The sequence below is a fragment of the Sander vitreus genome, chromosome 16, assembly GCF_031162955.1.
Source record: "Sander vitreus isolate 19-12246 chromosome 16, sanVit1, whole genome shotgun sequence".
Taxonomy (NCBI): domain Eukaryota; kingdom Metazoa; phylum Chordata; class Actinopteri; order Perciformes; family Percidae; genus Sander; species Sander vitreus.
In genome coordinates, this window is record NC_135870.1 from 5,540,647 (window position 1) to 5,564,057 (window position 23,411).

At 40.9% G+C, this 23,411-nt stretch overlaps 3 protein-coding genes across 4 annotated transcripts; all 3 read left to right on the forward strand.

The window, feature by feature from the left end:
- The first annotated feature begins 3,627 nt into the window (after positions 1-3,627).
- LOC144531498 (proteinase-activated receptor 1-like) lies at positions 3,628-6,710 on the forward strand. The gene is made up of 2 exons (XM_078271661.1): positions 3,628-3,840; positions 4,875-6,710. The coding sequence occupies exons 1-2, from the start codon at positions 3,765-3,767 to the stop codon at positions 6,113-6,115; spliced, it is 1,317 nt and encodes a 438-aa protein (XP_078127787.1). The 5' UTR covers positions 3,628-3,764; the 3' UTR covers positions 6,116-6,710.
- A 2,868-nt stretch (positions 6,711-9,578) lies between these two features.
- On the forward strand, positions 9,579-17,181 carry f2rl1.1 (coagulation factor II (thrombin) receptor-like 1, tandem duplicate 1). Its single transcript, XM_078271824.1, is given in 3 exon segments — positions 9,579-9,977; positions 15,348-15,997; positions 15,999-17,181. Coding segments are annotated over 3 exon segments (1,137 nt in total). The 5' UTR covers positions 9,579-9,898; the 3' UTR covers positions 16,407-17,181.
- Positions 17,182-17,284: 103 nt separating this feature from the next.
- LOC144531591 (proteinase-activated receptor 2-like) lies at positions 17,285-23,398 on the forward strand. 2 transcript variants are annotated; one of them, XR_013503235.1, is made up of 4 exons: positions 17,818-17,906; positions 21,448-21,513; positions 21,847-21,900; positions 22,039-23,398. XR_013503235.1 is itself a non-coding variant. In XM_078271825.1 (2 exons), exons 1-2 carry the CDS (start codon positions 17,828-17,830, stop codon positions 20,318-20,320), a joined length of 1,137 nt encoding a protein of 378 aa, XP_078127951.1. In that variant the 5' UTR covers positions 17,285-17,827; the 3' UTR covers positions 20,321-20,752. The 2 variants fall into 2 exon arrangements, 1 of the variants encoding a protein (XP_078127951.1); XM_078271825.1 differs by lacking the exons at positions 21,448-21,513; positions 21,847-21,900; positions 22,039-23,398 and adding an exon at positions 19,263-20,752 and having other exon boundaries at positions 17,285-17,906.
- The last annotated feature ends 13 nt before the right edge of the window (positions 23,399-23,411 follow it).

The following is a 23,411-nucleotide window of genomic DNA, read 5'->3' on the forward strand; positions in this document are numbered from 1 at the left end:
CCGAGAGGCCGGCGTTTCCCAGCATGCCCTGGTTCCGCCTGGGTCTTGCAGTCGGTGGAGAGCAAGGGGGTAAGCTTCTCCTCGCAACGCGTACCTCCTATGGCGCCATTTAGATGCTAACAAGCACTCACCCCCCTTTTGCATTCCATTGACTGCCATTCATTTTGACGTCACTTTGACAGCAAATAACTTTACATCTGAAGCGTTTAAAGACTCTATTTGTCCATTGTTTATTTCTAAAGAAACAATGTATTGTATAATAAATGTATAAAAGGCTCCATTACCTTGTATCTCACGTTATGGCTCCGTAGCAGACATTTTTGTAAAAATATGCTAACGATTGTGTCATAACCACGGGACTTACTGTCGCATAGTAGAGGAATTACCGTATAGTACAGGAGAAGCTCGCAGGCAGTTTGGACTTACATTAGCTGTTTAAGTTTAATTACTAATGTTAACTAGCATTTTAGTTAGCAATAATTAGCCTGTGCCCATGTTATCTCCTTACATATACCTACGCTCTCCGTCTCTGCAAGATAGGGAATGATTGAGATTTCTCTTGGCACAGCTACCAGAAGACTTCCAACTTTCAGACAGGTTGCTCACGTCACATCTACGTCGTCTCTCTCAGTTGGAGGCTGCGCAGTAACGCTCGGCACTCACCGGAAAAGTGCTTCCAATATCCTTCACTGGTCTCCGTCCAGAGCAACGGGATCTGTTGGTCCATTCTTATATACTGTCTATGGTGGAGAGCAACTGCGGCGCCTGGCTCTAAAAACTGCAGCCGCCTTGATCTCGTGAGGTTATCGTTGCCCACATGTGCATGACGTCAGAGCACGTCGGGATCAAGTCGGACACAAATCTAACCGGCATGCATTGGGCGGCGATCGCCGGTGATCGATTTTGCACAGATCTGGCTCATCTCGAACGAGCCTATTAACTTGTTGTCCTTCTGGGTCAAAAATTGAAAATCAACCTTTTTTTGTGCTTTTTCCAACGTTTTTCTATGCATTTGACGCTGTTTCTAACGTTTTTGTCTCTTTTTTCAACGCTTTTTTTAGTGCATGGTCAATAAAGCTAATTTAAATGACATTATGCCTCATTTGTGAGTTAAAAGTAGCAGAAATTATGAATTATTTAGACTAATAGCTAAGTTTAGAGGATGTTAATGAATAATCACAGACGGGTTTATGTCCAAGTTTAGTCAGGATACTGCTTTAAAAACCATTAAATCTTTTTTTGAAACACTGTAAAATGTAATAAAACACCCAAAATTCGATGTAAGTAATCATTCATTTTACCTGCGACGAATGTTGCAGCCATACAACATACATGCATCCAAGTTATTTTTGGGCAATTTGGTTGAAAGAAACCCATATTTCTGATATAAAAATATGGGTCAAATTTGACCCGAAGACAACACAAGGGTTAACAAACAGATTCATAAAATGTACATATCTTGCTGCGAGCCCCAGTGCCTGCACTCGGTTCTGTATTCTGTAGCTCTCTATTTTCACTCAAATGACTGAATGCATACAAAAACGTGGCAGTTTTCACGGCGTGTAGTCAACCTGAGTTTTAATGCAAAACTATTCATATTGCTGTGTGGCAGTTTTCTCTTCACTTCACTTTAAACTCAAACCCAGACAGACCCCACCTGGAAGGTCACTGATGTAACTAACCACACTTCTAACACCTCTGCTGCTAATAATACATGCATGTGAATGATGCAGTTGTTGTTATTTCCTTAAAGGCTCTGACACACCAACCCGACGGCCAACTGTCAGCAGAAAAGGCAGTCCCGAGTTGGTCAAAAAAGTGCCTCGGAACCAAGGTTATAATCGTTAACAAAAACGAACGAAATAACGAAAACTAGGTGGGAAAAAACACTGTCGTTAACTGAAATAAAAATAAAAACGAGGCATTACAAAAAAACGATAACTAAACTAAAACTGTAATGTCTGTTTGCAAAACAAACTAAAATAAAATTATCGAGTAAATGTCCTTAGTTTTCGTCTTTGTCGATGTCTTTCATAGAGCAAATAACGTTATATCTTTCCGACCATGACATTTCCCGTAGACGTGTATGGTTTCCGACTGGGAACCCAGAAATTCCGACATTCCATGTCAAATTGAACACAACGTGTCCGTGCCCCTCGCCTGGCATCATGGCGGTACCGAAAGTTGGAAGAAAGCGACAGAGACCTATTTGATTATGACTGTCAGATAAAAGCAAGCGCCTTGCAGTGGAAGGTGGCAAAATATGTGGACAATTTATTACAGGGAAAAATCCCATGAATTTGAAAGTACATTTGAGAAGCGCACACAAGCTAGGAGGCTAACCTAGCTTACCTTAACAAGGTAAAGGAGAATGCAAAGCCCCCTTTCCCCAAAACAGAAGCTAACCCCGGTAACGTTACGGGCATGGATGTATGGATACAGGGCCAGGCAGTATGACGGAGACAACAGCAGGACAGAGAACACTACAGGAGGGCTTTCCACTGGCGACCCAATAGCTGCTGGTTAGTACATCCGCAGGAACACCAAAAGCGGGAGGAAGCGTGGGTTAATATGTTAAACGTTTTTCTGAAAACATTTTAAGCGAGAAATAGGCCGTGCAGTTGCTGATTCTGTCTTAATTTCAGATCGACAAAGGTCAGTTTAAAAGATTTTGAGAGGTGTTAGTCACACTCATCCTGCTCGTCATTTCCGGGTTAGCACTCCACCAATCAGATTGGTCATGGAGTCCGACTGCCCACTGGCCGATTCAACATGTCAAATCGGCCCAAATGAACGCGATGGCTCCTCCGACTGACGACGGCACGGAACACCCTGAACAAACTCGAGTCACCGACCTCGACAGACTGTCTGACGGCCAATAATCGGGTTGGTGTGTCAGGGCCTAAGGCATAACTTTGGTAAAGTGCCTGAGTACAGTTTAGATTGAATGTTACCACATGGTATGTCTCTATTTGGGTGACCATTGATTGCTTTTTTGTTGATGTTATTTCTGTTTTGTTGCTTTTGTGTGAAAAGCTTTAATTGTGAAGCACTTTGTAACGTTTGTGTTGAAAAGAATGCTGTGCAATAGTAAATGCATATTTACTTTTTATTTTATTAATACAATTTCAATTGTGATAAAGTCAATACAACACAATATTAAATCAATACATTAGCTATACAGAAAGGGTTATGTTTCACTTTCAGATTAAAATTGACAAAAGACTGAATAAAGGAATGAAATGGTTCTTTTCACTAAACTTTGAGATTCAAGTAATTACATAGTTCTGATTAGCCTACTTTACAGAAATTATGAACACATTTAGGCTATTAAATTATTCACATTTGCTTTCAGCATTATTAGTTGTAATTATATTGTTTGCAGCCACAACGGATTTCTAAAGTGTAACATTAAAAAAAGATGAAATTGCCAGTCAGTTTCTGTTATGGTTTCATTCAGCATTCAGAGCTCTTTGGTTTGATGTGCACGTGTTGCTACTAGGTGACAGGAAAGGTGACATCACACGATAGGAATGCCTTTCTGTGTGTGCAGACTGCAGTTGATTAGTGGACCGGGGCGTTCCGGGACCCACCGGACTGTGTGGGCGGGAACAAAACACAGTTCACATTCAAACACACTCTCTGGACGAGCAGCAGAAACAACCTAGAGGAGGCACGAGAAACACGGGGAACGTAAACGCAGGACTATCGACATATTAACATTCTCACTTTATTTTTTTGTGACTGCGTTTTTCGGCAGCAACATGTTTTCAGTGGGTCCAAAAACGTTGCTGTTGGTGCTGGTGTGTGCGCGTGCTGCCTCGGCTAGAGACACAAACGGTAACAAGATTTCAAGTTACTTTCTACTGAAGTTAAAGCAAAACTAGTTAAACATGACTTTTAAAGGGATCTCATCACAAATATGTAGCATAACTCCGTACAGAAATGCAGTATGGTAGAAAATGTAGTCTATCATTTGATATGATTTTTTTGTAGCCTCTTAGCGTTGAAAATATGAGTTGAATAGCCTAATCGATAGCCTATTTGATCGACAGAAGGTTAATCAGCAACTCATTTTGATGATAAAGCAGAAATAGTGAAATATTGTCAAACAGTGTCTGATTCCAACTTCTCAAATATGAGAATGAGTTGCTTTTCTGTTGTCATAATTAATAATGAATTGAACATTTTTTGGGTTTTTGGACGTGTTCAGCATTTGATGTCGTCGCCTTGAATGTTGAAAATGAACTGATAAAGAAAATAGCCATAAGTTGCAGCCCTGTAATGTAGTAGGCTGTATTTGTAGAGGTATGCGAATATCGATTATTTCCATTATCGATTGATGTATGGATTTTGATTCATTAGATGTCAAAAGAAATGTTAGGATATACAATTTTCCCAGAGCCCAAAGGTGACGTCATCAAATACCTTGTTTTGATTGACCTAAAGTCCACAACCCAAAAAAAAGCAAGAAATCATGTTATTATACAGAGAATATTTGTCTTTTTTTTTCTTCCCATTTTCTTTTTTTTTTTACTTTTTTTTTCTTGAAATATGACTAAAACCAATATTCTGTCCATCGGCTAATTGATTAAAGGCTGCAACACCCACTTGTTTCCATTGTTAGGATTATCGTCTCGATTAATAAATAGCAAATATTCACAATTGAAAATCTGAAATCAGCTTAATTTTTTTGGCATTTTAGTAAAACAACTTAAAAGACTGATTATCAAAAACAATAGTTGTTATTCTTTTTCTGTCGATTAATCAACAGATTGTCTCAGCTCTTTAATATGAATCACTGTATGAATAAAAACAACCTGACTATATATACTAACTATATTTCAACCCGACACATTTCTTTCTCTCTCCAGACACACAACGTGCCAAAGGGAGAACCTTTGCTATTTTTGACCCTTCAGCCGATCCCATAACCCTGGATACACCAGATGATGGCGTTGCTAAATTGAATAGCTCCACAGGTGCTCCGGTGGGTAATGTAACCATGAAAATCTCCGAGGAGGCGCTGCTGTTTCTGACGGGCCCTGTGTCCACCGTCCTCATACCTTCCTTCTACACGCTGGTCTGCCTATTCAGTGTGCCGATCAACATCTGTGCGGTGCTGGCCTTCGCTCGGAGGATCCGTCCTAAGAAGCCGGCAGTCATCTACATGCTGAACCTGGCCTGTGCTGACCTGCTCTTTGCCGTGCTGCTCCCCTTCAAGATCGCCTACCACTTTGGCGGCAACAACTGGATATTCGGAGCGCTCGCGTGCCGCGTTGTCACTGCGGCTTTTTACTGGAACATGTATTGCTCTATTCTCCTTATAGCCTGCATCAGCGTGGATCGGTTTCTCGCTGTAGTCTATCCGATTGAATCCCTGGCGTGGAGGAGGCCGTGGAAGTCATGCATAGCCTGCGCAGCCATGTGGATGCTATCCTTTGCCGGTTCGGTGCCGCTCGTCCTCTCCAATCAGACCTACTACCTGAGACAGTTGGACATCACCACATGCCACGATGTCCAGCGCTCGGGTGAGCTAATCTGGCACTATAGGATCTACTTCATCACGCTCTGCTGCGCCCTCTTCTTCCTGCCGCTGCTCATCACAGTGGTGTCCTACACGCGGGTCATCTGGTCGCTGAGCAGAGTCCCAAACGGGGTTCCAGGACGCTCGCGCAGGAGAACCAGAGCAGTGGTGATGGTTTTGACCATTCTGGTGATGTTCGTGCTGTGTTTCACACCCACCAACTGTCTGCTTCTGGCGCACTACCTGCAGTTCAACGAGGGAGTCCAGCAGAGCCAGGATGCCCCCGATGGCTCCTACGCAGTCTATCTGGTCTTTATGTGTTTGGGAAGCCTCAACTGCCTGCTGGATCCTCTGGTCTACTACTTTGGATCGTCCCAATGCCAGAGAGAACTATCCCGCGCACTGAGGTGTCAGAAGATCACAGAGAGCATCTGCAGCAGTCACTCGTCATCTAATTCATGCCAATCCAGCAGAAGAACAATTGTGAAACGCAGCCATACAGAAAGCTCCAAAATAACCACTCAAAACACAAAAATGGACTCTTTCCAAGGGAACCTCAGCAGCCAATATAAGAAGCTGCTGGTCTGACGCACTTGCACTGAGCAGACATGCATCAGAGTGACTTTAACTGACTCCTACCTGTGATTTTAAAGTTATGAAAGTTAACAGTAATATTTTATTACGAATAGGAAGTAACAGCAAATAAAGAGCACAAAGTTAATCTGCAGGCTTTAGTCACCTGTATTTTCTAAAGCTATCATGCCAACAGAAATACCTAAAAGTCTTGGTTTCATAACATCACATGTGCACTGACAGCCATGCCAGTCGAGTGATTAATGAAGTAAAAAGGAAGGTTGTTGAGATTAGATAAGAATGTATGTCTAGATTAATTCTGCTGAACATTTGTTACTTTGAAATGCTTTTATTTTATGCACTGTATGTGTAGGAGCTTATGAGTTTATAAGTTGCGAGTGGATCTGTAAGTATTTCATTTAATGGACGTATGAAACGTACTTGTGTTTTTGTATTTTTTTTTAGATATATGATTGCCAAGAAGATGTTTTTCAAGCACTTGTGTTTCACAGTTGAAAAGCTGTCTTACTTTGTACTTTACAAAATATATATTTACCACTTCTTCTTTTTTTAACCACTTGTATTCTTTGAATAAATATGTTCTCTTATCCTTGTGATAGTGTTTTTAAAACAACCAATGAACAACAGCAATGGGCATAGTTTGTTCCATGCCGCTCTCTGCTGGTTGGAAATGTGAAGTACTTTGTAAGACTGCTGTTTGACACCATTGTCAAGATTCTTTTCTCTCTTCCAGCAGGTAGCGCTAATACTGTTAGTAGTAGCTAACCTGAGGGATAGAGACTCAACCACCTCTCTGTCACTCTGCATCAGTCTTAGCAGAGAGTCATGTATAGTGTCAACTTTACAGTCAATGGTTTCTTTAAAGCAGAGATCTTCAACAGGGGGTCCGGGGCCCCTAGGGGGTCTTCAGAGTCACTGCAGAGGGGGGGTTGTAGTTATACCCCCTGTAGTTCTTCATAACACAGCTTTTTTTAAATATCTTTTTCTAAATTGAAAATGTCTTAACATAATTCTAACATATTAGCAAATATAAATCCCCACTGATGAAAGGCTTACTGGCCTATAGGTAACAGAGTCCCTAAGATAGCCACACACAAATATAGTTAATGCTAAAGATTTACTGTGCCACATGTATGTGTAACATTAAAAGATTATGCCAACAATTCATATTTTAGTGTTCTATGCAAAAAAAGGTATAAAGGCTTTAGGCTGCCCACACATTAATGTAGGCCCAGTTTAATATGCAACCTCATTTTATGCAATATAGTAGTAGGGGGTCCCTACTCCGTCTCTCTTTCAGCTAAGGGGTCCTTGGCTTAAAACACTTTGAAGACCCCTGTTTTAAAGGAACCACTGACCAAATAAATACTTTTTGAATCTTTCTTTGACAATTGTTTTCTCAACTAATCGTTCAGTTTGTTAAGTGTCAAAAAATATTGAAAGATTGCCCGTCACAATTCCTGAGAGGCCGTCTTTAAACGTCACGTTTTGTTGTTTTGATTGTCTGACCAACAATCCAAAACTAAAAGATGTTCAATAAACATTAATATAAGGATGCTTTTCAATTTTATATAAACCAGGGAAAAGCTGCAAATCCTCACGTGAGAGGCTAGAACTTGAAAATGTAAAATAATGTTGTGTTGATTATCTCCATCAGCCAGACAAAAGGAATATACAGTATATATTTGTTCATGCACGATCCATATAACTTAGAAAACGTGAAATATTTCCTTATTTGGTGAAATAACGATGTTTTGTGGTCTTTTCCGTACTTTGTCCACTTCATTAAATGTGCCACTTACATTGGGTTTCAATAAGCTCAGAAGAAAAATGGTTTTGCTATTATCATTTGAATTGAAAAGCACTTTGAATTGCCTTGTTGCAAAAATGCAAATAAAGCTGCCTTGCCTTGCCTTGCCTATCATTTGTTTGTTGTTGTTGTTGTTGTTGTTGTACAGCAGCAACAATGGGGATAGATAGCCAATATCAACTAAACACATATATGTTTTAGCCTTTTATTCCTTTATTATATAAAATATAGATGATATGCAACCAGGACCCCGGCTGGACTTGAACCAGTTTAGTCAAACAGTAGCCGTGAAGGAAGACTTGTCTATTTGGGCAACCATACAGTAACCAAACTATTACCATACTGTATTGCACTTAATATAACATATCACATAGCACACGCATCCACATGTACAGGTGTGAAGAAGCTTTTGTTCTGCATTCTTCATAAGTTCACAAGTAATAGTCCTAAAGAGGAAAACAGAAGTAGAGCTTAAGTATAGCATACTTTAGGAAATGCCCTTTTGATCAGTTCAATGCTTGTGTTTCATAAATGAGGCTCACGTGTCTTTTAAAAATCAGTGGTGGAAGAAGTATTCAGATCTTTCACTAAACACTCAAGTAAAAGTACAAAAGTATTGGCATCAAAATCAACTTAAAGTACTGAAAGTAAAATTAGCTACCTGTTATAGAGAATGGCTCATTTCATGATTTGTATATTACATTACATGGATTATAAGGATTGATGCAATTATGTGTTCATCACTTTAAAGGACAATTCCGGCGCAAAATGAACCTAGAGGTTATTAACAGATGTGTACCCACTCTGTCGCTCTCTGGGACATGTTTTCATGCTAATTGAATGAGTTTTTAGCTTGAAAGACGCTAGCGCGGACTGCTGATTAGCTTACAACGCTAGTATTCAGGGCACAGGGAACGTAAAAACCAATCTCTATACCACTAAAAAGGCTCAAAATATCACCAAACTTCAACGGTAGCATAATGAGGGTCCCTAAATGTTAACCGAAGCATTGAGAACATTGTAAGTTTGTAAGTGGGTACACATCTGTTAATAACCCTCTAGGTTCGTTTTGCGCCGGAATTGTCCTTTAATGATGCAGCTGGTAAAGGGGAGCTCATTTTAAATACTTTATATAGGCCTACTGTGTAGTATAGCCTGTAATAATACCTCATCATTTATTAGATGATTTATATTTTGTATGAATAATCTGAATCTGCACAGTGACTTGTAATTACAGCTGCTGGTAAAAAAGTACAATATTTCCCTCCAAAATGTACTGGAGTGGAAGTAGAAAGTACTGGTAACATAAAATGGAAATACTACAAGTACAAGTACCTCAAATTTGTTTTTAGTACTTGAAGAAATGTATTTAATTAGGCTACCTTCTGTCTAAAATAAAAGATTGGAGTAGATCTTTGGATAGGGAACTTGTCTAACTTGGGGTTGAACGGGTTAAACAATCAGACAAGAAGCCGGAGGGGTATAAATAAAAGCTTCAGACATAATATAAGAAAAAAAATCGGATCACGTTCAATTATGTGTGGGTGTGTCAGAAACGTTACCCAATCAGCAGAGACGTGTATGTAAACTCGTGGTCGGCTAATAAAACAAGGCAGGGTGTTCAACGCTCCTACGTTTCAGTTTAAATAAAGGTTTTGTCTGGGCTGAACGTGCCCCAGGGTTTTTCTTCACTAGTATACTATGAATACCTTTCAATAGGCTGAACTATTGCCAGTGACTGCACAGGTGTTATTTTCGTCTGTCCTATCACTGGCGGAAAGAAGAAGTCATCATACTTCCGACAACAACCTGTGAGGCGTGTCGGTTGGCTACGGGCGGTTACGAGACTGCTGAAATCACGTAGGTTATGTGATATAACCGGTTATATGAAGAAGTCCCAGCAGTTAAAGCCCCGACAGACAGACAGCGCGAGCCACACCTGCGGACTCTAGTTATTTTCAGCAGTTATGGCTCCGCAGACGCAGTGGTTTCACCTGTTCCTCCTTTTGTGCTGCGTGCGGAGCTGCCAGTGCCTGACAACGATAGGTAAAGAGACATCTTTTTTTTTATTTCTCTTTATCTCTGTTGTTTTTGTTGTCTTAAAACATTCAAGTCAGACAAGATTAGGATTCAAAAAGTGCTACATACGTCGAATATAGGCCATGTTTGTTTGATGTGTTGGTCCCGACTGGCTTCATATGGGACTTTCTACCAGAAACGTACATTATCTGTCCTGGAATTGTTACAGTGAATACAACTTTTATAATCCAAAACTGACAAAACATGACTGAAGAGACCGGGGTGAAGTTAGTTTAATGTTTAATATAATATTACAGGTGTTTAATCAAACCACCTGTAATATTTTTAAGACATATTTTCACACCTTTCACGCTGTTAGGGACCTTTCGGTATTTATGGGATGGACCACCGGAGGAAAATAAGGGGAGGGTCATGTCTTTTATTTTTTGCTGAGGGGAGGGTCACCCAACTTTTTTTATTCATGAAAAGAGCAAAATTTCAAAGTGGCTTGTTTGGTGCATATTTATCCCTAGCAGATGGGTCTAACCGCATACACGGAGTTTGCTGGGGGGGCAGGAGGAGCACTGCCCCCCTGGTGGCTCAAACAGGTAATTGCATTGTTTAAAAAATGAGTGGAATAATTACCACGACCCGACCCCGGATAAGCGGATGAAGATGGATGGATGGATGACCAGATATTTTATAAATATCTTAAATAACACAAAACAACTAAATGGTGATAGGTAATACATCAGATTTCATATACTGCTTTAGTAAAAAAAAAAAAATATTACCTGGCTGACGATGGGAGCAGCAGGATGCAAAAAACGAAAGTTACTGTTGCACTAGTCTGGACATCTTGCCGTGCCAACGTTGCAATAAAGGTTTCCTAAATGCCATGTATATACATGTGATGTCAGCTTACTAATTGATTGCGGGTTTTGTGTAGATTTGGACTTATACGTTTATTCCACTTTGTTTAAACAGCTTAGTGGAGAGGCCTCGTTCACCTGTTCGGAGCTGGCTGGTGAATGTGACGCTCGTATAGGCCTTGCTGGATACACCGTGTCATTTACCTTTTTGTGGATCTACTGATCACTGTGGATTACTTTTTTCCCTGTGTCATTGGATTACGGCAAAATACGGATCTTTTTTCTCAACGTGTCTTAACGTTTTATGGTGTGACTGCGTTTTGTTTCTGTGTTTGGAGAGGCATCTCAATAGACTGTGTGTGTGTGTGTGTGTATGTATATATATATATATATAAAAATAAATAAGGGCTGTCAGCGTTAATCGCAATGCGATTAAGGGCCGACGCAATGCGATACATTTTTTTTTTAATCGCATGCCGGCATGTGATTAATTTATTTTACACTTCACTCGGCTTTGCGTCGTGCCTAACGGCTACTATTTTGACCCTTTTGGCGCTGCCATAGTTCTTCATAACACAGCTTCTGCTGCAGAATGCAGGCAGGCTGCCGGCATGGAGAAAGACAGCAGCAACACACTTCTGATGGCGGTTTTCTTTAAAAAAAAAAAAAAACTCCCGGACGGCTCAGTTGACAAGTCGAAAGCCATATGCACATTGTGTAAAGCTGAATTAAAATATCACCGAAGCACGTCAAGCTTGAGCTACCACCTACGAGCTAAGCATATTAACGTGACGCAGTTTGATGCTAGCAGGCTCAGGCAAAGCAGTATTTTGGAGAGTGCTACTTGCCGACCTGTGGATGAAACCAAATCCAAAATAATTACTACAGCTCTTGCAAAATGGGTGGCAACTAACTGCAGACCTGTCAGCATCGTAGAGGACTCGGGTCTTAAAGAAGTGCTACGGTTGACATGTTCTGACCCGTCTTATATATTGCCATCGAAGGGGGACAGTAGTTTCACGCATACACAGCCTGTATGACACGGAGAAAGCAGCTAAACTGGAACTGTTGCCAAGTGCAAACGCTGTCTCATTAACCGGTGATCACTGGATGTCAGTGAGTAATCAACATTATTTAGGAGTTACTAAACACTATATGGACTCTGGCTGGACAGGCACTCGTTTGCCTTAACGGTGGTTGTTAGTGTTACATCTCAGTCAATTGTTCTCAATCCCTGTTAAAAATGTAAAGGTTAAATGTCCTGCTGTGGCATCTGGTTTTTTGGACCATTTAGTTTGTACTGTATAAGCAACGTGTTTAGTGTTACATCTCAGTTAGGTACTTGTAGGAATTGTGCAATAATGATAGATTCACACATTTGTTTACAGTAAATAAATAATAGTCAAGTTCATAAAGTCACTTTCTTTGCATTCATTTGTGTCCCGATCAAGATACATTGGTAAGAATTGCTTTCCATTATTATTATTATGATGTACTTAAAAACTGTTCTGAAATGCAAAATAATAGAATTTTAATTGTGATGAAACATTCGATTAATGAGAGAGAGAGAGACATTATATATAATATGTGTGTGTATATACACATATATATATATATATATATATATATATATATATATATATATATATATATATATATATATATATATATATAGAGAGAGAGACCTTCTGAGTTTGCAGGTATGATAAATAGTACTGCAGTCATACATCGCCCTGTATACAGATGCTTCTCTCTCTCCCTTAACATCCACACATTTACACATGACCCAATCATTACACACCCACCCACCACACCCACCAACACACCCACCCACCACACACACACCCACCCACCCACCCACACACATACACCCCAACCCACACACACACACACACACGCACACATTTTCACATTCCACTGCCAGTGACGGAACAGAGCAGCGAGAGGAGTGCAAGAACCAGTTTTTTTTATAGTTATGTGTTTTCATTTAACACTCCTGTTTGTTGTTCATTTAGCAGTCTTATAGCAGAGGGAATGAATGAGTTGGCATAATGGTTAGTCTTCCGTATTGGCACATAGTACCGCCGACCTGACTGCATGATAACAAATCCATTACTGAGTACATGGTCTGGTTGGCACAATATTCTGTCTGCTTTCTGGACAACTCGTGTTTTCCAGAGAGAACAGAGATCTTTTAACTGGGTACCAGTGATTTTTGAGCATACCTTAACAATGTTGCTCAAGCTCTTTTTGTCTTTCACGGATAGTCCATTAAACCAACATAAGAAAGAAAATGTTAATAGGCTGTCAATGAAGGCTTGATAAAATGTGCATAGAATTCTTTTACAGACCCCAAAAGAGTTAAGCTTCCTCAGTAGGTTTATTCTTTGGTTTGCTCGCTTAATAATGCTATCAGTGTTCTCACTAAATTTCAGTTGCGAGTCAAACACTGTGCCTAAGTACTTACAGTCAGGTCCATAAATATTGGGACATCGACACAATTCTAATCTTTTTGGCTCTATACACCACCACAATGGAGTTGAAATGAAACGAACAAGATGTGCTTTAACTGCAGACTTTCAGCTTTAATTTGAGGGTATTTACATCCAAATCAGGTGAACGGTGTAGGAATTACAACAGTTTGTATATGTGCCTCCCACTTTTTAAGGGACCAAAAGTAATGGGACAGATTAACAATCATAAATCAAACTTTCACTTTTTAAATACTTGGTTGCAAATCCTTTGCATTCAATTCCAGCCTGAAGTCTGGAAGGCATAGACATCACCAGACGCTGGGTTTCATCCCTGGTGATGCTCTGCCAGGCCTCTACTGCAACTGTCTTCAGTTCCTGCTTGTTCTTGGGGCATTTTCCCTTCAGTTTTGTCTTCAGCAAGTGAAATGCATGCTCAATCGGATTCAGGTCAGGTGATTGACTTGGCCATTGCATAACATTCCACTTCTTTCCCTTAAAAAAACTCTTTGGTTGCTTTCGCAGTATGCTTCGGGTCATTGTCCATCTGCACTGTGAAGCGCCGTCCAATGAGTTCTGAAGCATTTGGCTGAATATGAGCAGATAATATTGCCCGAAACACTTCAGAATTCATCCTGCTGCTTTTGTCAGCAGTCACATCATCAATAAATACAAGAGAACCAGTTCCATTGGCAGCCATACATGCCCACGCCATGACACTACCACCACCATACTTCACTGATGAGGTGGTATGCTTTGGATCATGAGCAGTTCCTTTCCTTCTCCATACTCTTCTCTTCCCATCACTCTGGTACAAGTTGATCTTTGTCTCATCTGTCCATAGGATGTTGTTCCAGAAATGTGAAGGCTTTTTTTTAGATGTTGTTTGGCAAACTCTAATCTGGCCTTCCTGTTTTTTGAGGCTCACCAATGGTTTACATCTTGTAGTGAACCCTCTGTATTCACTCTGGTGAAGTCTTCTTGATTGTTGACTTTGACACACATACACCTACCTCCTGGAGAGTGTTCTTGATCTGGCCAACTGTTGTGAAGGGTGTTTTCTTCACCAGGGAAAGTATTCTTCGGTCATCCACCACAGTTGTTTTCCGTGGTCTTCCGGGTCTTTTGGTGTTGCTGAGCTCACCGGTGCATTCTTTCTTTTTAAGAATGTTCCAAACAGTTGATTTGGCCACACCTAATGTTTTTTGCTATCTCTCTGATGGGTTTGTTTAGATTTTTCAGCCTAATGATGGCTTGCTTCACTGATAGTGACAGCTCTTTGGATCTCATATTGAGAGTTGACAGCAACAGATTCCAAATGCAAATAGCACACTTGAAATGAACTCTGGACCTTTTATCTGCTCCTTGTAAATGGGATAATGAGGGAATAACACACACCTGGCCATGGAACAGCTGAGCAGCCAATTGTCCCATTACTTTTGGTCCCTTAGAAAGTGGGAGGCACATATACAAACTGTTGTAATTCCTACACCGTTCACCTGATTTGGATGTAAATACCCTCAAATTAAAGCTGAAAGTCTGCAGTTAAAGCACATCTTGTTCGTTTCATTTCAACTCCATTGTGGTGGTGTATAGAGCCAAAAAGATTAGAATTGTGTCGATGTCCCAATATTTATGGACCTGACTGTATATGTTTGGACTTATTGAACATTTTCATTGTGTATTACACCCAGTTTTGGTTCGTCACTGTGCTATGATTAATTATTTAGTTTTAGACACATTTAAATCAAGGAAGCTGTCGTCACACCATCTGACAAATTCCGTAAGGGCACTGTTATGATCAGATTGGTTGCCCTGTAGAAGGGACAACAGGACTGAGTCATCTGAAAACTTCACCAAGTAGCTGTTTTCCCAAGATGACCTCGTTGTCAGTGTATAATATAAAAAGCAGGGGGGAGAGCACACAGCCCTGGGGAGAGCCTGTACAGGAATGTGAAGACTGTACTTTTATGTTATCTGACTTTTTTGTATGATTAAACAACCCACAAATATGACATGCTTTTCATTTATTTTCATATCATTTTTTGACTCAGAGACCAGAGGCTTCACTGGTACAGAGACAGCCGAAGGGGTGGAGGTTAACTCCCAAGTCAGTCAAGTGCTGAGGAGCCATCTAACAACCGTCCTCATCCCAATCATCTACATCATCGTGTTTGCTGTGGGACTGCCCACCAACGCCATGGCAATCTGGGTGTTCCTCTTCAGGACCAAGAAAAGGCACCCGTCGTCCATCTACATGGCCAACCTGGCTCTGGCTGACCTGCTGTTTGTCATCTGGATCCCCTTAAAGATAGCGTACCACTTCAACGGCAACAACTGGATCTACGGGGAGGGCTTGTGCAAAGTGCTGGTGGGGTTTTTCTACGGCAACATGTACTGCTCCGTCTTCTTCATCACCTGTATAAGTGTTCAGCGTTACTGGGCCGTGGTCCACCCGCTGTCCCATCAGCAGAAAGACAACCGTGTAGCTGTCGCCGTCTCTGTCACGGTCTGGGTGGTGGTCTGGCTCCTCACCATCCCGCTCTACCTGTATGAACAAGAGGTCCGTGTCCCGAACCTCGACATCCTCACCTGCCACGACGTCACCAGGCCCAGTCAGAAGGAAATAGCTGCGGGCTACTTCCTGACAATGGGAATTGTGGGATTTGTTGCACCCACTGTCGTGTGCATCATATCCTACGTCCCTCATGCTCAAGTCGCTCAGGAACAGCATGGCTGACCCCGACATCGCCAAGAGGCGACGAAAAGCCGTGGTCCTGATCATCACCGTGCTGGTGATGTTTTTGGTGTGCTTCACCCCCAGTAATATCATGCTGCTGGTGCACTACGTCCTCCTGTTGGTTGGGGTTGAAAACAACCTGTACGGATTTTATATCATCACCCTGTGTTTGGCGAGTCTCAACAGCTGCTTCGACCCCTTTGTTTACTACTTCATCTCCGAGGACTTCAGGGATCATGTGAAGAACACGTTCCTGTGCAGGAGTGAGAGGACAGTGGAGAGGATGAGGGTCTCCTTCAGCGCTCTCAAGTTCTCCAAGAAGAGCAACACGTATACGTCTGATTCAGGGAACACTCGGAGCACTGAGTGCTAGTGCATCTTTGGTTTTTAGGTTAATCATCATTAAACTCCCCCCTAAAATAACTTCTTTCGTCTCTGGGAACTTTGGGGAGTCATCTGTGCTAAATATCTATGAAAAGCTTTAAGCTGTCTAAGTTACTGCCTTTTCCAAAGACATTTTTTATTTGCATCCTTGACAACTAGGGCTGCACGATATGAGGGAAATATCTAATTGCAATTATTTTGACTGATATTGCGATATGATTCTGATATTGGAGGGAATGATCGTTTTTGTATCATTATTCTCATTTTCATTGAAAATTATTAACATTGAAAGAAATTAATGTGATTTTTGCGAGGATCTGTACCAAACAAAGATTTTTTTCTTTAGTCTGTAGGATACGATTTGTAGGCCGGGACGTCTCTGCAGCCACACAATACTTGATTCAGAATGGTTTGACACATATTTTGCCATTAACAAATATTGCGCCTGTCTGCGATTTGGATATTGCACTAGTCCATATTGCGATTACGATAAAACTGTGATTAATGTGATGATTTTAATGTGTTTTGATCTTTTAGTGCGTGCTGTTATTTTATTGAGATGAATCATTTTTTGTGTTTTCTGACGTGCCTGAAGGATTTCAGACCCAACATTTAGCATGCTGAATGATGCATGATACAAGCTAGATAATATTTATATATCTTGTTCATTTTTAAAGTAGCCATTTTTAGAAGTTTTATAGCTACATTACAAGTTGTATAAATACATTTTAAAGTTTCTTAATAAAAGTAGATGTACAACTTTCCTCCTTCACACTGTCTGCAGGTCTTAGTCTCAAAGCATTGAACTCGTTTCTTAAAAAAATGTCATTGGTGGTTTATAAAAGTTTTTGAAATTGAATTTACAATAGTCTTGAATACTTTGTTTTGCCAAACAATAATTTTAAAAAGTATATATATCAGGAAATAAAGTTGAAGTCCCATCATTTTGTAGCTGAACGTATGCAGAAGGTAGAGGCGACCAAAGAAAGTTGAAGAATAAAGAATCCGATAACAATACTGTTATTGTGTGAATGTTGCTGAATCAGCATTCACACAATTAATCAGCACCAAAGGTCCATGAATAAAAGCCACAGACCTATAAGAACCAGCAGGGCCACGTTCAATCACAAGTGAGATAATATCTTTTAGGCTGAACGTCAGTGACTACACCAGTTATTGTCACCTGTGTATCACTGTGATGTAATACTATCACTGGCGGTATGAAGGAGTCAACTTCTGACATCAACCTGTGAGGCGTTTCTCGGTTGGCTACGGGCGGTCACGAGACTGGTGACATCACGTAGGTGTTAAAACGGACTGTATGAAGAAGTCACAGCAGTTAAAGCAGTAAAACCCTGACAGACGGACAGAGTGAGCCACACCTGTGGACTTTAGTTATTTTCTGCAGTTATGGCTCTGCAGACGCGATGGTTTCACCTGTTCCTCCTTTTGTGCTGCGTGCAGAGCTGCCAGTGCCTGACAACGATAGGTAAAGAGCCATCTTTTTATTTCTCTTTATCTCTGTTGTTTTTGTTGTCTTAAAACATTCAAGTCAGACAAGATTAGGATCCAAAAAGTGCTTTACTGAACTACATACGTCGAATATAGGCCATGTTTGTTTGATGTGTTGGTCCCGACTGGCTTCATATACTGTGTTAATCTGTCAGAAGTAGTTTGATAACACTAAATGATTAAGATATGTGTAAAGTGAGATCAGATGGCTCAAAGTGTGTAACTAAGTACATGTACTTAGCCTACGTAGCCTACATGTTAGAGGTACATTTGATCTAACTTTATACTTGTATTCCACTACATCTCAGAGGTAAATATTGTACTTTTGACTCCACTACATTTGTCTGACAGCTTTAGTTACTCTTCAGATGACCGTTTTTCACCCCCTCTCTGTCTGGGGAAAACCACGTATCTTCAGATGTGTTGATGTTGAATGTTTGTGATAAAGTGAAGGATGAAGTGTTCCTTCATGCGTTTTTAGAAAATTCTCCCATTTCCTAAAGCTAAATAACGTCTTTGAAAAGCCTCTTGGATCAGCTGGATCATCTGCAAAGAAAAAAAACAACCTGAAAGCAGGGCTGTTGTTCTGACAAGTTTTAAAACTTTTTAGAGATCCTGTGCTTGATTCTCACAGGACAGCAAGGCTACAAACCTATGATGATCTCAGAGAATATGATGCAATGCTGTAGATTGCATAACTTAATCATCCACAGCAGTGAGTTTCACATGTAGGTTAATTTGTATCATGGCCACCCTGCGTCCTTCTGTTCCTGTTCGTTGCGTCAAATATGTAGTGGCTGGCCGATATCAAGAAAATATTTTTTGAAGAAGAATCTTTGAGATGGGTTATTTAAGATCTTTATTAGTTCAAGAGAAATGAGACAATTCTTTCTGCAGTAAAGAATCTCGTGACTCACTTCAGCCTTCGTTTTTTATACTTGTCCAACTCCTCATCTATAACCTCCCAAACACATGGTTACCATGAGACATCCAAACACTCCAAATAAGTTTAGTCATCACCCTACTGTCCACCATACCTGATCTATCACAGAGTTGCCGTCTCCCACAAACGTTAAGAACGGTACATACACCAAAAAGCAAGTCAAAGACGAGTTACGTAAATCCCAAGCCCACAGAGTCATGAGACCAGAGTCGAGAAAAGTTTATACAGAAAGATAGGAAAAACGGATTAACATAGGTCAAAAATAGTAGGTTGAAGTACTAGATTAATACAGGAATGTGAAGAGATAAAACGGAAGTCATTCACCTGCTTAAACTGTCAACCTGTTGCACTTCTGCTTTTCATATATTTTCATATCATTATTTGACTCAGAGAGCTTAAGCTGGACTGGTACAGAGACAGCCGAAGGGGTGGAGGTTAACTCCCAAGTCAGTCAAGTGCTGAGGAGCCATCTAACAACCGTCTTCATCCCAATCATCTACATCATCGTGTTTGCTGTGGGACTGCCCACCAACGCCATGGCAATCTGGGTGTTCCTCTTCAGGACCAAGAAAAGGCACCCGTCGTCCATCTACATGGCCAACCTGGCTCTGGCTGACCTGCTGTTTGTCATCTGGATCCCCTTAAAGATAGCGTACCACTTCAACGGCAACAACTGGATCTACGGGGAGGGCTTGTGCAAAGTGCTGGTGGGGTTTTTCTACGGCAACATGTACTGCTCCGTCTTCTTCATCACCTGTATAAGTGTTCAGCGTTACTGGGCCGTGGTCCACCCGCTGTCCCATCAGCAGAAAGACAACCGTGTAGCTGTCGCCGTCTCTGTCACGGTCTGGGTGGTGGTCTGGCTCCTCACCATCCCGCTCTACCTGTATGAACAAGAGGTCCGTGTCCCGAACCTCGACATCCTCACCTGCCACGACGTCACCAGGCCCAGTCAGAAGGAAATAGCTGCGGGCTACTTCCTGACAATGGGAATTGTGGGATTTGTTGCACCCACTGTCGTGTGCATCATATCCTACGTCCTCATGCTCAAGTCGCTCAGGAACAGCATGGCTGACCCCGACATCGCCAAGAGGCGACGAAAAGCCGTGGTCCTGATCATCACCGTGCTGGTGATGTTTTTGGTGTGCTTCACCCCCAGTAATATCATGCTGCTGGTGCACTACGTCCTCCTGTTGGTTGGGGTTGAAAACAACCTGTACGGATTTTATATCATCACCCTGTGTTTGGCGAGTCTCAACAGCTGCTTCGACCCCTTTGTTTACTACTTCATCTCCGAGGACTTCAGGGATCATGTGAAGAACACGTTCCTGTGCAGGAGTGAGAGGACAGTGGAGAGGATGAGGGTCTCCTTCAGCGCTCTCAAGTTCTCCAAGAAGAGCAACACGTATACGTCTGATTCAGGGAACACTCGGAGCACTGAGTGCTAGTGCATCTTTGGTTTTTAGGTTAATCATCATTAAACTCCCCCTAAAATAACTTCTTTCGTCTCTGGGAATTTTGGGGAGTCATCTGTGCTAAATATCTATGAAAAGCTTTAAGCTGTCTAAGTTACTGCTTTTTTCAAAGACATTTTTTGTTTGCATCCTTGACAATTCAACTGATATTTAATGCACTTATTATTCCGTTCCATTTGATTTCATGCGGAACAAATGATTGTACTTTGGTCCCGTTTTAATGTGTCTGATCTTTTAGTGCATGCTGTTATTTTATTGAGATGAATCATTTTCAGTTTTCTGACGTGCCTGAAGGATTTCAGACCAAACATTTAGCTTGTTGAATGATGGATGATACAAGCTAGATAATATTTATACAGTGTTATAACACTCGGAGCCTCATCATTAAACTCCCCCTAAAATAACATGGATTTCTTTACTGTGACTTCTTCCATATCTGTGAGGAAAGTTTTCTCCTGTGCTAAAAACGTCCGAGAAGCATTGAGCTTTCTAGGTTACTGCTTGTTTTAATTTTGTAAATACATTATTTGTTGTATCCATCCTTAACAATTGAACTGATATTTAATGCTCTTTACTCATTTACTCGATCTAGGCTTCTTCAGTTTCATTTGACTTCATTCAAACATGAATGATTGTTCTTTGGTCACTTTTTGATGTGTCTGATATTTTAGTACAGGCTGTAATTTTATTGAGATGGATCATGCTTCAGTCTTTTTAATGTGCCTGAAGGACTTCAAACCAAACATTTAGCATGTTGAGTGATGCGTGATACAAGCGAGATAGAATGTACGACTTTCCTCCGTCACACTGTCTGCAGGTCTTAAAATTCTTAAGCAGCATTCAACTTGTTTCTTAAAGGTGGTAGGCTTACAAAAGTTTGAAATTTAATTTACAAAAGTCTTGAGTATTTTCTTTTGCCTGTTTCTGTACGATATCATACAAACCCATTCATGAGAAAGCATTGGAATGTTACTTATACAATGTTTTTGTTTCTGATTGCAGGCTGTCGGGAGATGTTATCTATAAACCAAAAGTAGGATTGTGTGACAGTAAATTGTCATGCAGGAAGCTGTCTAATTGTTTTTTTTGTTGAGTTTCAGAGTTTTAGCAAACACTGTCGCTACCGCAACTACAGTAGCTGTAGGAAGCTCATCTGCTTAAAATGGGTAAGTGTTGGTTTTAGCAACAACTTTTAATAATTGTTTTATGCTGCAGGGAAGTACTGAAAAGTGATGTCTAATTATACTTCCCTGCTGGTTTCGTGATGTCGGGCTGTAAACGGGTTCGGGCTTTTAGAAAGCAGGCTTTTTTTTTAAAGCTGTCAATCAAAATGTACTTGTCAGGCTCGGGCCTTGTCTGGCTGAACATTAATTAATTAATTTAAATATATTTTTCCTTTGTTCTGTGTAAACTTTTCTTGACTCTGGTCTCGTGGCTTTGTGGGCCTGAGAGTTGTATTCTATTCACATAGCTGTAACTTGTCTTTGTCTTGCCTTTAGGCGTTCTCAATGTCTGCTTAGACTGGGAAGAGTGCCAAATATGTGATACATAAGGTAACGGGGAATGTAGGGTGATGACTGACCTTATTTAGGAATGTTTGGGAGGGTTGGATGTCTAATGGTAACCATGTGCAAATATCTCAGGACAGAGAAAATGTGTTATGTGTTTACTTTCTCTATGGCCTTTGGCAGGGTGAGCAGCACTGTCTTATCATACAGCTGTTTCCTCTCCCGTCTTCCATGGAGACAGAGTTGAAGTTCTTCTCTGCCTGGAAAGGTTATGAGGTTATGTTGGACACTGACCTGAATGACACCACAATAGCCGGTATAAGAAACAGAGGCTAAGGTGAGTCGCAAGATTTCTGTTCCGCAGAAAACTGTCGTATTTCTCTTGTGTTAATAAAGAGATAAAGAGATCTTAAAGAACTCATCTCCAGCTTCAAGATTCTTCTTCAAAAGTATTTATCTTGATATCGGCCAGCCACTACACTGCATTTGTTCCTTATTTTCAGAACCATCCTTATTTTAACCTTTGCTGTAAGCTAATTGTCCTTACTGTATGTGTTCTACTGTAAGCCAGAGTATAACGCCATTAGATCCCACCTAATACAGTAAAATGGTTTGGTCAGTGACTAGTTGAGACCTATCAACACAGCACTGAGTCAGCGTTGGAGTATGGCCTGGCTACACCGGCGTAGCTATTCTGGATTAGGGTGGGGTTCTTGTTTGTATTTCTTTAAACCAATCATAACTCTCCTGGGTGGCGCTAAGCAAGCCCCGGATGCGGCGATGGTGGCCTTGGTAAATAAATAGCAGAGGGGATGGACATCTGGCATGTGAGGACGTCCCTGATTATATAAAATATATAACTGGTCCACGCTTTTGTCTCCTCCAGACTGGATTACTGCAATGCACTGCTCATTGGGATCCCTAACAAGAGTCTTCAGAGACAATATGTCCAGAACAGCGAGCACACATCACACCTGTTTAAGCATCACTTCACTGGTTACCAGTCCAGTATAGACTTCAATTTAAAATCCTGGTCCTTACTTTTAGAGCCCTGCACGGTCAAGTTCCTCCCTACATCTCTGACTTGATACAGCATTAATATTCCCACCCGTAGTGTGAGGTCATTAGATAAGAGGCTATTAGTGGTTCCTCGCACTCATTTTAAAACTAGAGGGGATATCATTCCAAGCAGTAGCTCCTAGGCTGTTGAATGTCTTGCCTCCCTCTCTACGTTGTGTGAATTCTGTCAAATCTTTTAAATAGCAATTGAAGACTCTGCTATTCAAGCAGGCTTTTAGTTAGTCGAGGGGTTTTTATGGTTGTTTGTCATCTTTTCTATTTTTATTTAAATGTTCTTGTATTTTAATTTGTTGTATTGTATTACATTTCATTATGAAGCACTTTGTGATTTTTATCTGTGAAAGGTGCTACAGAAGGTTCTCACTCATCAGTGCATCCATGGCAATGGCCCCACCTACTTGAAAGAACTACTCACCCCTCTAACCTCCACACGATCCCTCTGCTCTGCAAACACAAATCGCCTCCCCCCCCTTCTG